The sequence below is a fragment of the Neopelma chrysocephalum genome, unplaced genomic scaffold, assembly GCF_003984885.1.
Source record: "Neopelma chrysocephalum unplaced genomic scaffold, ASM398488v2 Primary Assembly neopelma1_97390, whole genome shotgun sequence".
Taxonomy (NCBI): domain Eukaryota; kingdom Metazoa; phylum Chordata; class Aves; order Passeriformes; family Pipridae; genus Neopelma; species Neopelma chrysocephalum.
This window is the reverse complement of record NW_020926031.1, coordinates 4,622,325-4,640,190: the sequence shown is the minus strand read 5'-3', so window position 1 is coordinate 4,640,190 and position 17,866 is coordinate 4,622,325. Positions and strand designations below refer to the sequence as shown.

General features: G+C 35.3%; 1 protein-coding gene across 3 annotated transcripts in view; it reads left to right on the top strand.

Moving 5' to 3' along the window:
* The window catches only part of PCGF5 (polycomb group ring finger 5), a 70,872-nt gene extending 56,529 nt beyond the window's left edge, over positions 1-14,343 (top strand). For 2 of the 3 annotated variants that reach the window (XM_027672122.1, XM_027672123.1), the window contains 3 exons: positions 566-655; positions 2,559-2,618; positions 4,826-14,343. In XM_027672122.1, coding sequence (XP_027527923.1) covers positions 566-655; positions 2,559-2,618; positions 4,826-4,873 — 198 coding nt within the window. In that variant the 3' untranslated portion in view covers positions 4,874-14,343. The remainder of the gene's footprint in view (positions 1-565; positions 656-2,558; positions 2,619-4,825) is intronic. The other variant, XM_027672125.1, reaches the window with a different exon arrangement.
* Positions 14,344-17,866: the final 3,523 nt, after the last annotated feature.

Genomic DNA, 17,866 nt, shown 5'->3' with positions numbered 1-17,866 from the left:
GTTTAAACTAATCATTTTTCATAGTAAGATGATTATTTTTCTCTGTCTTTTGCTTTCAGTTAATGAATGTTTGTATACTTGGAAGTGCATTTTATTTGTAATTTATAGTTATTTTTAAACTAATTTTTTAAATTACTTTATAATTTATTTTTTGTATGACAATTACAGTACTGCTGGTTTGTATCTTTGGGTTTGAAAGAGCATTGGCATAGTAAGGTAGACTTCAAAATACAGCAAAAGTAATTTTCTTCAAACAGGTACTGTGTAGTATTGCTAAATATAGGGAATGTTTGTCTACTAGTGATTTCCTACCTTGTTGGCAGACTTCCTTCTGTTCACACTTCAAATGAAAACACGAAAGTGAAGAAAATAAAGTCGAATAGTAGTGTACAAAATAGTATATTGTCAGCATGTTGTATTCATCCAGGTTTGATATACATGTCTGATGGAATTGTTGTATAATGATAGAAGTTGAGGGATTAACTCTGAGATGCACTTAGGAGTTCATTTAGATATTAAAATTTTGCATCCCTTTATCTTACTGTTTGTTTTCTTATATTTTAAGCTGGATGTACTATGCAACGGAGAAATTATGGGGAAGGATCATACTATGGAATTCATCTATATGACAAGATGGAGACTAAGAGGCGAAAACGTAAATACTGTTACATTATAAATAAATGATGTTTTGCTATATTTACTATAGATGGTATACATGTTTTCAGCGCTTTGTCCAAGAATATATTCTATGACCATTCAAAAAATCCTTACTTAAAAATGCCTTTTGCATGTTTTCTGGATTTCTTATGTAAAACTCTATGAGGGAAACCCTGCAGCACATGTATTGTGTGGATTCTGAAACTTCAAAATAGCAGATATACAATGTTCATATGCAAGTTCTGCTCTAAGTTTTAACTCAAGTGTCTGAAAACCCAAGCACTTGTTTTTTTCCTGCAAATGTGCTTTTGGTGACCTTTTGAGTTACAATAGTTGGCGAATCTGCATCCAGCAGATCCAGTAAGAACCTGCTTTATTCAGTCAGTAGACTGAAAGTGACACTGGAAAATTATTGGTGAGATCAAATTGTTTTATTACTGTTTCTGTTAATACTACACACATTTTTTTTTTCGATGTGCTGTTTAACACTAACATCCAGATAACAGCCAAATGGGTTTTCCTTGCTGCGTGTGTATATTTTTGAATTGCAATATTTAACCTTTTTACAGACTTTTTTTTCAGGTCTGCTCCTCAGTTTGATTTAGTAGCCCTTATATTGCTGTGTATTTTTAATTTTTTTTGTTTGAAGTCGTATCCCCTTTGTTTCCCTTTCTTTTATACATTTTTTTGTGTGTGACTGTGGATTGTTCTTCAGTCTTTATTGTTTTGTAGTATATACAGGGTTGTTGTCTGTCATTACCAGTGGAGGCTAAATTGGAGTGCAGCTAAGGTTAAGCATTTAACATATCTTAATGTACTGATCTGTAGAAGATTCCAAACTTGCTGTATTCTTTTTTTTGTTTTAAGCACCCTAGTGCTCAGAATAAAAAGCACTGGGGCACGGACAGAGAAGATAGAGAATTAAACACACTGTGGAGTTAACAATTCACAAGTTTCTCATAGTTTTACCTTAATCTGAAGCGGTGTGGGGGAGGATAGATTTTGATAGGAATTAGGGAAGTTAGTGTATATAAGCAAGTATTCATGAAATTTGAAAGTAATATTGCACTGAAATTTGATGGTTACTGAAATCACAATATTGCACAAATAAGGGAGCTTTAAGTATTATTTTTTCCAATACTGTCTTGAAACCAGTGGGTGTTTTTTTGGCTTGCCATTCTGTATTTTTGTTAGCATTGGCTGTACTATTAGGAAGTGTTGAGGCAAAAACTTTAATGGTAATGGATTTTTTTCATGACATTTCATCTTGCAGCACCTGCCTACAAATGGGCTTTTGGCAGATGCATTGTATTGGAAGCAACAATAGCCATCATTTTGACAAAAAAGACATTTGTACTGGTGAAATTTTTTCAAAAATCTCAGAACTATAGCTTTTAACATTAAGTGAATATAAGAGTTGACAACTCTTAAGTTTGTAAGTTGCATTTACATACACACAGTATGTGTTCATCTTTTATGTAGTTTTAAATCATTCCCCTGAAGTCAGAGATGACTAAAACCTGTAAAAATTAAACTGTGCTGGTAATAAATCCAGTAATATATAGGCTTCTCTGTTTTTTTATTCCTTAATGAAGTTTCAATGGTAATTAATTAACAGCCTCCTCTTCTGAATGAAGATCTAATAAGTCTGTCATATACATCTTTGGTACTATTGACCATGAGCTTTTACTGGCATACCTGTGGACCTTACATGAGGTAGACAAGTAAAGGGAAAATGTCCATTTATTCATTAGAGAAGACTTTCCTGGTTTTAAATAAGTAAGTTAAGTGTGAGCTTTAAATTTGAAAATTAAAAAAAAATAAATAATTCACTAAATGGTAAATGTGTATGTCCAGCTGTGGATGCCTCTTATCTGATCAGAAAATCATCTCCTTCGCAGTTTCGGTGTCAGAACTGCTCATCTTCGCAAGTCTGCTCACAGGATGGCACTTTTTATCAGGTAAGAGGCACTCACGACTGTACATATTACAGTCATTAAGGTCCTGTCAGCACTTCAGTTGTAATTCAATTTGTGGAGTTTTTATAATTCCTCACTACGAAGTGCTAAAACTCTGTGAGCGAGGCCTGAGCATTTCATTCCCTCAGTGCAAGCTTTATTGAATGAATAAACACAGTCCATTCAAAAGGTTTAGGAGTTTCTTTTACTTTACGTTAGGCTGGTTTGGGTTTTTTTAATGGAGAGGTACCCTTCTGTAGGGTGATATTCATATCAGTCTCAAAGGATTATCTACCTCTTCCTGTCTCATCCTTCTAACTAAGCAGCATTGGGCAGTCACTGACAAGAAATCAGAACTGAAGAATGTGAATCAAAGGAGACAACATTGGTTTCATCTCTTTATGGGAATTCATATGTCCTTTTTAATGGAGTAAAGAAATGTTAGATTTTTGTAAACTATATTTCTTTCACACATTTTAAAATTAGAAATGGAGTAATGCCTTAATCTCTAGAATATATAACAAAACAAAACCTACAGAACCTGCAAACTGAAGCTGATTTCTAAGTTTCATTGACCAATCTGGTTCATACCTATTTGAAATGATATTTCAGTTTCCTCATTGAAAATTTTTATTTGAACTTCATTCTAATTACTTTGCAAGTTTGAAATAATATTTTTGCGTGAGTAAAAAATTAAAGCAAGTAATAGAGGGTCACTCCCCACTACCAATGGGAGCAACCTACTATACTCACATATACTTCAGTAATTAGAATTGTTCCAGCATAGTGCATTTTATTTGTACTATTTTGGAATTTTGTTTGCAAAAACACTGAGCCTCACTGGTTTACTTGGCAATTCAGTGAGGTGACTGCTCTGTCTCTGCCTGTGTGCAGTAAAAATATGATTTGTGTACTTTTAGAGACAATTTATATAATCAAGGTGAAAACCGTGTGAAATAGCATTTAAATAGTATGGTAGTCATATCCCGTGCAAATAAAAAAGTAATCAAAGACAAGTAATTTATGGTACTACAGATAAAAGTTTGTTAATTGCACATGCATACTACACATGGTGCTCCCTGTCTTCTCTCCTACATACTCCTGATACTGTTAATACCTCTTGGTTTAGGTTGCGATTTCTCTACACTCCAGTTTGTAAATCCCCTGCAAGTGTGATCACATTTAGTTCTCGTGATCATTTCACTGCCATGGCATGGAAAGTTTATTAACCCATATAGGTCTCTGAAGCTATATCTCTGTTTCTTCATCTCCATTGCATTTGAATGCAGCAAAATATTTCTGGTTTCATTGGTAGCTTCTGTAATAATTCTGTGTACTTCCAAATTTGCAATTAAAAAAACTTTAAATTAGCTTTATTCCTCTGTTCTGTGGCAGAGTGGTATCAGAGCTGCTGAGCCAATGAGATTTTCCAGGATTTTATGCCATAGAAAACATCCAGTACCCTAATGAGGTTAAGAGGAAAATTTTAGACTTAAATGAAATGCTGACAGGCTGAAAAAATAAGACATTTAGTAAAGCAACACTTTGAGCCACAAGTGCCCAGGTGTTCTACAGCCCTTTTGGGAAACCCACCCAGTCTTGCCTTTCATTTCACAACAGCTATGTCCAATTCAGGGATCCAAGAAGTAGTTTATTTGCAGCTTTTTTTTTTGTAGAAACTAATAAAAATGTATCACTAGATCTGAGATTAAGGAGCTTGGATTTGGGGGAAAAGTTAGCCCTCTTCTCTCAGAAAATCAGCTGACACCAATTTGACCTCTTTTTTTTTTATAGTATAGCTATGGAACCTCTGTAAATATAAAAATTCAAACAAAGTAAATCACCTGTAAATATACTTCAGTTTAGAAAGTAAAAAATTTCAAGATTGATTTTTATCAAGCACAGCAACACAGAAGTAAGAGTTGTTTGAGCACTCCAAGTATATGTGTAATAAAACATAAATATTAAAATATATGAAAGCAGATAGAGAAATTTTGTATCAATGACAAATAGCTAATAGATTTGAGATACGGGTCTGTATTTAACTGTTGTATGGAATTGTTTCATCTAAATAAAACTGTCATATATTTGTGTCTTAGGGATAAGCTTTGACTATTCTTAAGGCAGTTTTGAATTGCATTTTCTTTATGAATTATGTCTTCATGCTTTCTCTGTTTCTGTTGTTGTTTTCCCCTTGCTTTTGTTTTCAGTCTTACCCCATGGTACTTCAGTATCGACCTAGAATTGACTTCGGTTAGACCAAAGGGCCAGATCCCACTGAGATGAATCCTGCACTATTTGTTTACCCATCGACAGATTGCACAATGAATGGATGTGCCTGGATTGGGGGGACACAGCCAGATTTTCAGCATGCAAATAAGGACATTGTCTTTCTTAAAAGTGTCAGTTGCATCTCTGTTGTTTCTATTAGAGCAAGCCAAGTGCCATTCTGCTACTGAAATGTGCATAAGATATTCGTGTATCTTAAGGGTGTGCTGCAAATCATAGCCAAAATCATGAAGTGTACAGTCAAGATTCAAAAACTATGGAATATTTTTGCTTGCGTGTTAGAAAATTTTCTGGTCCTAATATTGATTACATTAGCAAAATGGCAGAGTGCTCATTCCATGTGGTGTTGCAGTTTCACACACTTACTATTTTACTGAATATTGTTGTTTAAATCATAGAGTACTGTACAAATAACTAAGGATTATACCTTGACAATATTTTGTATAGAAAATATATTTAGAAATGTGGTGGTTGGGCCACTACCTTTTTCTTGATAAGGTTCTCATGGGTCCAGGTATAGCTCACTCATGAGTGTGCAACAGTCCTTTTGCAGTGAATGAAGATTAATTACACTTAACAAGAGGTGTAGAACATGATAATTCAAAATAGTAATTTTAAATCTTCTAAATAGATTCTGCTAATATTGCTTAAAAGCATTGCAGCCTTTGTGATTGCACTTTTCTATGGTTTCCCTGAAGATTGGAATTTGGGATACTACCTATTTTTGGAAAATGGCTTCTGGTCAGATTACATTTCTTCTAATTAAGCTTCCACAAAAATGAAGCTAAAATAATATAAATGTCTATGGAACAAATAAATTTCACTACAAAATTACAAGCAAGGCAAAATTTTACATAATTATTACCTCTCATAATAAGCATTTCCTTTTAAGATTGGATGGAGGTCTATAGTATGTGAAAACAAAGATAATATATAGCTTTAATTACATATTGTACCTCTTGCAGCTATCTGGAGTTTAGAATTCATTACAGAAATGTTCATTAGTTAAAGTCACATCATAAAACTATTTCCATGAAATTAGAGGTAATGCAATACTGAAGATAAGCAGTCTGACCAATATAATTGTTCAGGTCATCTTTTTTCCTAAGACCTGGTAGTGCTGGATAAAAAGTGATTGTTGCCTTAGGTATTGCAAGCATAATGGTTCTAGTATGGAAATTTTATTGGGGTTTTCGGTAATGTTGCAGGGAGCATAGCAATGTGTATGTTTTCTGTAGTCTTCCATTGTCTTTACTCTGCTTAATAGTTAGTTGAGTTTTTCTCTTCAAGTTCTCTGGAGATACTTATAGTTCAGTAACTTTATGTAATTTCTACTTAATAGATGCCTGATAGTGTTGTAGATAGCTATTTACTTTCTTTATGCCTTTTGCCTACAGCAAAAAGGAACCAAATTAATTTTTCAGAAGCTACTGTAGAGTGAACTGGTTGTTCTTAGACAAAGTGAAAATTCTTTCTTGGGATCAAGTACAAAAGATGGATGCAAGGCTGTAAATCCTATGTAAGTGTATGTCCCTGTACATTAGTATGTTCTGTAGGAGAAATAAGCGTGTTGTGGATTAAACCTAGCCCCTTTAATGTTGTTAGGGGTTCTAACATTGATGACTTTAGGAACATCATACATAGGCGGGTTGAATTCTACCATTGCACGCCAAAGCCCATATGACAACGCAGAAATAAAGATGCTGTCGGTAGCAGTCTGTTTAGGAAACCTGCTATTGCAGGTCAAGTTTGCACATATTGTGCAGGTGCCAGTGGGACTGGGGAAGCGAAATGTTAAGGAAGCTTCTGCCCCTTTTTGCAGGCAGTGTGCTGGCTGATACAGGCACATGTTCATGGGAAGGGGTGCATGTACTGGCTGCAGGAAGCAGTCATCTTTTTGCCCACCTAGTCTGTGATGTGCTACTTGACAGAAAGAAGATTTTCTATGAAGGCAGGGCCCTTCTCTGCAGAGCCTCTAGGGAAAAATAGATTCTTTCTGTATATAGAGGTCCTCCTCATGGAAGAGCAAAGCATGCATTCTGATTGCAAATCATTTTTCTCTTTAGTATACATAGTTGTTTTGTACAGTAGAAATAGGATATTATTTGTAAATATTTACATGCACATACAAATGACACCTTGCAGTTTTTATATATTTCCCCTGTTTTTATACCAGAATTTTCACTGTAGATTCACTTGACATAAAACGCCTGTTTCAGTTTATCACAAAGCTAATGGTAGGATGCTTAAGCATAATTTCTGCTTGGTTCAGGGCACAGTTTTTTTCTCAGCAATTGAGCTTGCTGTTTTGACAAATTTGAACAGACTTGTTTTAAAAAGACGAGAATGCATCATTTTTAATCCATCCACCTAACAGGGCCCCTGTAATAGCACTGTTTTGTGTTGGCTTTGGAAGGGCACCTAATAGAAGATTTCTTTGACTGTTTGATAACTTTCTGTATTCATAATTCAGAGAACCATGAATTCTCTTGATCAGAATTGGACATTGGTTTAACTCCTGGTATTTTCTTGATGCAAGTTAAAACTAGATTACAGAAGACAAATCTTCATTTTAAGCATGGAAAATACTGACAGATCTGAATCAACGTTCCCAGCTAAGAATGGTGGCATTAAATGCATATGAGCTAACCACCTACACTTTATGCGTTTCTGATTTGATGGCACAGTGCCCAAGTGCTGCTACAGTTTAATAGTTTTTATAACAGTGAAGTGCCAGTGAAATACATATCTTAACTGGGCAGCTTGTATAGCACAGGCATTGCGTTCCATACAGGAAATTTCTCTCCCATATAGTACATATGTGCCATGTGTCTACAGATATGCATATTTAATTAATTTGTGCCAATTAAGACTATCTGAACACCATAGGAATATGAGAATGCATGTGCAGATTCCTGTGTGCCAAAGATGGGGTAAAGTGAAATGAGTACCTAAGCATTCCCTTCAGACTGCACCATATGCCATCCTAGAGCAGATGCCTGAATAGAGTCACACTTTCTGAGCATTCCATGACAAAGTGTCACCACTGCATGCTTGTAAAGCATAGGAATATAAAGTAAGTGTTGCTGCCACTGTGTTTCTATGGCTTTCCCATATCAGAAATATCTAGCTGCAGAGGGATAAGACCTAAAAGATTCCACTCTGCTACCTAACCTTGCTGTCTCTTATTTAGCACATTTGGTGCTGCTTTGTTTTTCCCTTAAACTGAAAAACTCATTAATGAAAGTCATAAGCAACTTTTTATTCAGCATAGCTGATTGCTGCATTTATCTAGTAACAAGCTGTAAGCTAGAATTTACAGACAAGATCCTATAACATCTCAAACAATATGGAATTAGATGATTAATCAAGAAATGTATCTTCCATCACGCATTACTACACTGCCGGTAGCTAAAGACCTAGTCCTATAAACTTTTTTTTCCTTTTAAATGCCAAATAAGATTACTACAATAACTTAAGTGACTCATCACTATAGTAGGTACTGCTCACTTGAAACCTTCTGGGATTTGGGTCCGAGGAGTATGCAATTCTGTAAGTATATTGTGCATACTCAGCTAGCTTGCAGTTATTGTGCAAAAAAAATTATAAAAGTATTATTTTTACTGTACTAAAAATGTTATACAAAACAAAGTGCCTGATTATTAATACAGAATACCTTTTCAGCCCATTATTTGCATTTGACAGGGTAATATTTACTTCTGTATTTTATCTATGGTCTTAATGTTTTCAGCAAGAATATTTCATAAACATGCTGTATTGAGATGCTTTCAGGGGAAAAAAGCATAAAAAGAAATGTGTCGTCTTAGATAAATTAAACCCTATCTCAGTAGAAATTATATGAAAAAAATACTTTTATATTGAAAATATTCCATTTTCTGCATAAGGGACCCTTGAGTCTGGATCTTGGTCTGTTTTCCTCTATAGGTTCCAGCAATAAGACTTGACTTTTCTTTTCTGTTATTGAAAACAGTTCTAGTGCAGCTGCAGGAGAAAAGAGATTGATCCCATTCCATTTAGATAGAAGCTAGGCTCTTATTCTCTGCTGCAAAGTAATGGTCCAGAGTTTCATCTCATCTCTGCCGTGTATAACTGTTACACATGACCTTGGGAGAGACATAAACTGTTTTTCCTTTTCTGCTGCTTTCTAAAATAACAAAATAGGCCAGGGTTTAGTCCTTTAATTGAACCAATTACTGAGCTTTATTATTTGTGGGGTTTTTTTATGTTTTCATGTAACTGAAGACAAGAAGAGGCATTCACACCCCAGAAAAAACATTCTTGAGAGGAGTTGCAACAAAAGGAGTAGCATCCACCTCAGCCATATACTGTGTCTGGTAGAAATACTAGAGAACAGATAGCTGTTCAAAGGCAATCCTAAATCTCAAAATAAACAGATTGAGCCTTGTGTATAGATGGACTACATAAAATACCGGTCAATTACACGCACTGATTGAACTTATTTTTATCCTGGAAAAGTGCAAAGGTATTAAGACTTACATGCCTATCCAGGAGCTTAGTCCAGTTTCTTCACTTAATCTGGCAGGTTGAAGGCATCTCTTTACTTCTTACGAAAGTGCATATATCGTGCAGCATATTCCCCTCTCATTTTACTTTATGCTTTGTTATCTTATGATTTCTCTCACTTAAAATGTCTAAGCAGGCACCTTCTGTCCTTTATTTCTAGGTCATTACACATCTTTTGCCCTTTCCCATACCCCACCCCATTTCATACCCCACAAGTAAAAACACTGAGGAATTATAAAGACGAAATCGCACATGAGGTGTCAGCTCACTAGTTTCATTCATCAGAAGCTCTCACGGATTTCAGCAGAGTTTTCACAGTTCTGCGTTTTGAATCCTGTATAGCCAGTTTGAACAAGGTCATACTTCCACAAGTGGTTGAGCTAAAGACACTTGTTTGAGTAAGGATTGCAGTCTGCCGGAGTGTGCTCCAGGATGAATTCCAAGACATGAGGGGATTGATTCACCCCAAAGGAAATGTGAAAAGCTTGCAACTGCACATTTACTGCTAATTTTGTGCCATAGGGATTGTCTGACCTTCAGACAACAGCTGAAACATCCATTGTAGGAATGTCCTCCAACAGATGATCTTGTAATGTTAAGGTATTTTTCTTCATAAGCAGACCTACCTGTTGATTGTCTAACTACTGTCTACACTGTTTCTAGAGCAAATTAAAGCATTAGATTCCAGAATAGGAATGTGATTAATTAATGAATTCCTGACAAATTCTTCCATCCAAGGTATGTGCCATAAATCTTTTGAATTCAGGTAGCTTGCTACTACAGTTGAACAAGGCCATGGTTTCATTCTCTAGTGAGCAGTTTAGGTCTGTATGGTTCTGGAGTGTGGCAGTGAAATGGAGGAGCTCTGTAGATGGGTAGAAATGTCTAGGCTGTCTTTTGCACTTGCAGAAGGAGACCACATTCTGTAAGCTCAGAATAGAGGAGAATTCTGGAATGAAAGATGTCTACAAGTGGAAGTTTTTGCCATTACATTAATTTTAACCAAAGAGAGGCATTGATTTGACTTTGCTTGTTTTTCTGAACCATTAGGCATACTTTTCTTTGAAGTTCATACTAGAACTTCTATGTGTATTTTTAGGAAATGGTTGACAGTTGACAAGATGAGGTGAACAGAAGTAGCTACTGTGCATTTTCCTTTTTTCTTGTGATAGTGAGTGGAAAGCAATGTAAGAGTTGAGGGAAGGTTGCTGTACAATACACAAAATCGCTGCAACGGTATAACATTTTGCTGCTAGTTAACATACTGAGGATTTTATTACGAGTGAAGTTGTAGTGAAGATATTTATTATCAAAGTGCAAGGTCCATATTTTATGATAGTATTCTACTCCTAAAATTCAGTTTTGTTTTAATATTGAGTATGGTAGGTATTGTTCCTCTTGTGTCCTGAATATTGATGCAGTAAAATGAAACATGCTCTCTTTTTACTGAAAAATACCACATACTAATCAATTTAAAGTTAGTCTTTGTTGTCAGATATTTAGTTTGTTCAGAAAAAACAAGTTTTTTTTTAAATAAACTAGTTTTATGAATAATCTGGTTGCCTGATAGTTTTAGGGGACCCATTTAATACCAAAGGTAAAGCCACCCAGAAATTGACTTGGAATATGGCACTTTTCTGCAGTGCAGTGGTCAAGAGGTACATCTGAAATGAATCAAGCAGAACTGAACCAGTGGTAGTTGTCTGTGTCACCAAGCTGAGGGGTTAGGCATACCTGGCAGTTTCCAGCGCAAAATAGAAAAAGAAAAACACAACAGGAATAGCGTAAAGGTTAACAGACATAGAGTAGCTCTTTGAGTCCTAGCTCATGTTCCCAGAGAAAAGCACAAAGGCTCGCATTACTGATGTGTCTGCTATACCTGGCCTGTGAACTAACAAAAACTTCAGTGTGCTGTCAATCCTGTAAACCTTCCAAAGCACAAAATAGTCACCGAGCTACTTTTGGGGTTTCTAGTTGTATTTCAGTGATATTTTGGAGGGTCAAAAGGACAGACTTGGAGGATAATGACAAGATATTAGGTATGTTTTACAAATTTTTATAGCTATTTTTTTAGCAAATGGTGTTGCTGTCCTTGATGTGAGACCATTGATTAGCAAGAAGTGCTAATACTTGTGCAGTATAAAGCAGAGAGAATAAAGAAATCCAAATATCTTGATTTCCAGGATAGCGATTAGCTAAACTGGAAAGTAATCGGTGAATTTAATTATTTAGCTGGCTGAAAGATTTCGTTCTAAATACTTACTGATCGTATTTTTTTTCTCAAATACAAGCTTCTTAGCATAAACATGAAGCAATGCATCATTTTTTCCCTTATTGCAGACTTAATTATTGAAAGAAAAATATTTTGCATTTTTTTAAATTAATGCAAAGCCTGAATTGTTGGATGTTCCAGGCTACTGAATAGATGATATAGAGTTACTCTCAATGGAGTTTTTAGGGGTGGGGGCTTAAGTGTCCTTATATAAGCTGTGATCCAAGTTATGATAAGAAAGGAGCCTATGGTGAGCAGTAATAATGTTCTAATGCTTCCTTGCATTTGATCAGTAGTTACCAGTTTTTAATAAAGCAGCCCTCACAGTACTTAGGAGCTCATAGAACATATTGTGATCTTATGTTGCTAATTTGTTTTAAAATATAAAATGTTTTAAGCTTTTTGTCAAAAGTGATAACATCATATTACAAATAAACCTTTTTGTGGTTGTAAAATTTAGCTTATAAATCATTCAAATTGAAGTGAAAAAAAACACAGGTCATTGTTAATGACAGTCTATCCTACTATTAAGAATATATGTATTTTTGTAAAGGAAAAAGCACTTGTAGATATTTAATCAGTCCAATATCTATATCTATGTTAATGTTTTGAAAAAAAAAGAAAACAAAATGCTGCTTAGAGAATCACTTACATATTTTTATTTTTTGTGCTCAAATGCATTTTCTGTTGATTTATGGAATCTCGTTTATTCTGTGTGAAGCTGTATAGTTAGTACAGCTGGGCTAAATGCATTTCTCACCTTAATCAACTGTTTCTGACTATGATAATATATTTTGTGTCTGAGCAGAAAGCTAATTGCAAAACTTAGGTTGGTGGTGCTGTTTTTCATCTTGGATATTAGCTTCATCCTGCCTTATAACTTTTCTACTTCATAATAGGTATAAAAAATGCTACCCGTTTTTTGTGATGTATATGTTTTAATGGACATTTCAGGGTATATTTGGTTATTTAGTTGAATCTTACTGTGCTTACAAGCATTCTTATAAAAAGATGACAGAATTTTACTTAGAGCATTTAAAAAACACTCTCCTGGATGAAAAAGAGTGCAAGATTAGTCGAGTTTAATACTTACTTTCCTACAGGGGAAACTACTGCTGGGTACATTGATGAAACATCACTAAAGTTTCTGAGAATTTAACATTTTTAAAATTTAGAATAATTAATTTCTTGTAATATTTTGCAGCTCTTTGAAACCTCACTTTTAACTATATTTTGATTCATCATAATACATTAACAGAGCTTCAGGGGGAAAAAACAGTAAAGCAAAGAATTTTATTAAAGTACAGTAAGGAGTGGCAACCATATTTGTTTGTAGTTATTAGTGTACAATCCAAAATCTATTTACTTATTTCAGTGGGATTCTACAGCGATATACTCTGTGGGCTAACATGTTGCTCAGTTCAGCCTGACCTCAGTGGAGCGGCTTTCTTCAGTTGTCCTTGTAGCTAAGACTTGAAATTACCCAGACTTTCCCCTTTCTCACTTGATTTCCTTTCATGGGTGGCTAATATTGTTTAAATTTATTCTTATTATATTAACCACACAAGTAAAAAAGTTTTGCAACACTGAGTGTGTACACTAGCAGTAGAACTCATTGTTAGGAACTCAGCTGACTAAATACTTGTGTCCTTTTCAAACTGGGGGAGAAATTCACTTGGATTATGAACATTTGAAATGGCATTCTCTTATTTGTATGCATGCTACACAAAGATTTGCAGTTGATCAGCATTTGATGTGTTTGTGAACACTGTCTGTTTTTATAATTTTTGTTAAAAGCTAATTTCTGTATTAATTCATTAGGGTTGACATCTCAGGGTCCACGAAGTAGCAGTTGAAAAACTTAAATCCATTTGATCTGAGTGCAATAGCAATATTGCAGGCTTGTATCTTTTGAAGAACCAAATATGTTGTGTTTTGAAGTATTTTAAAAAGCACTGTAAATTTCACCCAGTTCTACCAAAGGAATGTGGGGGGTGTTTAGTCTTAGAAGCTGAGTGTGGCCCTGGAAAAAATTATAAGACACCTGTAATTGTCGGCACTAGTGAGCAGTTTTACAATTAGGTAAGGGAAGTGCTGGTACTTGGGGGTTTTTTGGCAAAACCCTGTGGTCGTGCCTCTTGATCTAGAGCAAAGTGTGCCTGTGCAAAGCTGCATCGACATTTGTAAGCAAGATTTGTTTTCAAAAAACAGCTCATGCAAACCCTGTAAATGGGCCTTTGGAACTTTGTGTGTCAATTTATCTGGTATGTAATGATATTTCTAATAATGAACTACCTGTATGGCTCAGTACTGATGATGTTGCATTGAGTGCTTCGTGCTAATGTCAAGAAGGTTTACAGCACCTTTATAATGGCTGATAACAAATGACGATTTGGTCTGACCCGTATGCTGCAAGATGCCTCTAGCCCAGTTGGATTAATTTTGTGAAAAATCTAGATGAGCAAGAAGTATAACTAATCTGCTTACTAGCACTGAATTGCTCCTTTCTCAAAGCAATAAATATATTCATGTTGTAACATCTGTTGTGCAGCCTACAATACGAGTTGTTTTGTTGCATTGTTTCTATATAATTTATTTTGTGCAATAAAAAATCTCTGGTTTTATCTGACTCCTCTCTAGTTTGTAGTAATATTTGAATTTAAACATTTATTAGCTTTGTATCTTAATCATGCAAGCATACTATCAACTCAGAAATGCAGAATATAAAGCAGAATGCAGTAATATTATGCATTATAGAAAAGTCAGAGGGGACTCATATGGCCTGATTTTGTTCTAGTTAATGTCATAGAGTGTTACCATTAATTTTCACAGGTGCAGAGACTGTCTCACACTAAAGCTAACTGGATTTTGCACCCCATTTGTAAAATATAACCAGGTGGGTTACAGAATGTGACTCTGTGTTTGAGGCTCCATTTTAAAAAAAAAATCCCATAGAGCTTCTGCCACTTTTTTTAACCTAATTTCACTGCTTTTTTTTTTTTTCCTTTTTGTTCTCTGCCTTTTTGATGTTTTTCTGGGTTAATATGGTTTCAGTAGTGTTTATTGTTCTGTGCATTCACCTTCTGATTACCCTTTATTATGTTTTTGGGCTGTTTTAACTCTAAGGTAGTGTAAAATGAATGTGCGTGCAAATTGGAAGCTAGAGGATATCTTACAAATGAGCCCATGGTGTGAACTAGCATTCTTCATACTATATACTGAGTTACTGCAAAGAAAAATAATGGAGGGAGAGCTGTTATTCAAGGGAACTTGTACCTTTTGTCTGAGATGCTACTGTGAAACCTGCAGTACCACTAGATGAGCTTGGAGATGTGGTTCAGATTTAGAAATAATAGAAAGGACTGCTGATTAAACTAAAATGATCTGAGACATCCTCTTGTAAAGTCCTGCGTGTTAGCAGCAGAAGATAATTGCTTGTGAGCACAAAAGGTGAAGGTATATATGGTGTATGGCACTATGTACATATGATTAAATAAGAATTGTTCGTTAAGTTGCAGTTATCTGTTAACAGGCGAAGAGCAGCTGTGGCACCACTGGCTGTTGTGTAACTTGTGCAGATGAAGCAGTGCAGCCTCATTGTCTTTCTTTGAACCTTTTTCATGTGGGATATTTGACCTCAGATTTGTCAAAGGTTACAGACTAATACTTTCCCATCTAAAAGTGTTCTTTAAACTTAAGGTCACTCAGTGAAAAAAACATAATACTATTACATTCTTTATGAAGCAGAAATTGAATCATATCTAAGTGCAAAATTCTACTCCTAAGTAGGAAGCAATGTTTCCTCAAGCAAGGTTTCTATTAAAAATGCTGGTGATTAAATTATTTTAAATAATTACTTTGTTTCAAGTAGCTAAAAAGAGAATCATTGTGGGGAGAAAAAAAACATGCATAAAAATAGTAACAAATGCCTGATCAGTCATAAACCTGGATTATGTTTTATTGAAGGAGGAAGGTGGGGAGTGTACAAACATCTATTTGCATCGGGGCATAGCATATGAATTTCCCTGTTAGAACTGTGATTCAGATTGCTTTCTACCCTGATTATTTTTTTCTGTTTTATTCTAGAGGAGAATATGCTATGTCATTATAGGCAAGAGTAATGTTTTTCAAAAGAAAAGTGCTTTTGTAATTTAGGTTTCATTAAAGAAACAGAAATTTGCTGGCAGTATGTAATAGGAGCACCTCATTCCAGTGGCACACTTCCAACATCTTCATTTAGAAAGAAGACTGCTGCATTCATAATTCATAAAAGCGTTGGCGTCTATCCCATTAAACTCACACAGGAAAAGAAAACATTCTTATATGCAAAAACACTCTGTCTTTCCTAGACTATTTATAGGTGAAGTTCTGTCCTTTCCTGCAGTACACAGATAACTACAGTAAGTGCATTTGTAGATATAGATATACCAAAATACACATACACAACATCTATGTGTCAGTGCCCCAGAAGACTTCCAGTCCTGCTGCCAGTAGCCTCTACAGATTTCAATGTCCTAGTACATCTCTGAAACTGGCAGAACTTGTTACTAGCCAGTATTTCTCCTTCAATAATTCTGTCCGTGTCTTTCTCAAAGTAGTAGGATTTTATCTTGACTAGTTTCTAAAATGTGTTTCATTCCCATGCTCCTCCCTATAACCCGCTTAAAGTGATGCTGACATAGAGCGCTCTGCATGCTCATGGTGTCCTTCTGCTGCACCCAACATCCAGAGTTCTGAAGATCGTAAAAAGTGAGCTCAGGAAATTTGCTGCTGCTCCTGCGCTTTGCCAGTTTATTATGTTGAATTTGTAAAGCACCTTACTACTAATGAAGAATTCGTGGGGTGTATTAGAAGACATTAACAAGGAAAGAGAAAGATGTACTCCAAATGAGTATCCCCCTGGAAGCAAACAGCATCCAGAATAGCACCTCTACCTCTATGTCTACTTTCTACGGTGTTGATTGCATTATAATGTTAAACAGCAATTCCACTGCCGACTTCTAGACCCTTTCCCTTTCTCCAAGTTTCCAACTCAGATTGTTATTCTCTGGTAATGAAAATTCCTGGAACAAGAGAAAAAAAAAGACAGGATACTGCTGAATGGTACTGTAACTTGCAGCAGTCAGCCTACCCCTCTTTCCATGTTCTGCTGGTTGCAAAATCTTTCTTCTTAGAGTGAAAATGTGCTTCCAGAGTGCCTTATAAATAAGCAAAGAACATTACTACTCTGCTTGAGGTAAGCAGTATGCAACTTGTTTTTCATCTTGGGAAAAATTGCTGTTGAAAAGCTCTCTGGCTAATACTTTGAGAGGATGAATGTGCACGTTCAGAGCGTTGTCCATGTGATTTGACTTTTTTTAATTTATTCACAAATAAATGTTTGCTAATGAAAATTTTTGTTAATGTATTAATAAATATGTAAATTATGCTATAGCTTATTTAGAGAAGTGATACTATGAAAGATAAAATCTGCGTTTTCAGCCAAGGACTGCTATAATTCAATGTTCTATACTTGCTATAAAAACCACAAGGTATTATGTCACAGTATAATAACAGCATGAAACCAAACACATGGTATGTAGATGCCTGATCAGATAAAGGCATGTGCTTAAAGAGCACTCACATGTGTAACATGCAACATGTGTAGATAGGTTTTTAGTGCTCCTGTTGTGGCACTATGAAATGGCCTACTGATAGCATGTTCTCCATTTGTTTTACAGATTGTATTTAAAACAAGAAAATCACTTGGAAAATAGATGCCTACCATGTCAAAGGAATCCAAAGTGCTTTGTATGTTATGCATTTAAAACATACACATGCAGGAGTAACTTTGCCATGGCAACATGGCCATAGGTGAAAGTAGAGTAAAGCAACTTAGCACAAGAAAATAATTCAACTGCAAGATAAGTTTTCAAGGTAACAGTAATGTGAAATCAGAATTCACAGCTAAATCTATTCAGGTTTGCCCCCTGACTTCAGAGAAAAGTGTCAGTAAAACACTTTAAGTGATTGCACAGTGAGCTGCCTACCATCTGCATTCAACCTCAAAACAATGATTTCTGCCTGCAGCTCCTGGCCAAGACTGTTCTATGGCAAACAAATTCACAGGGTTAAAAAATTTCAGAGTAAAGTGTTTTATCCCCAT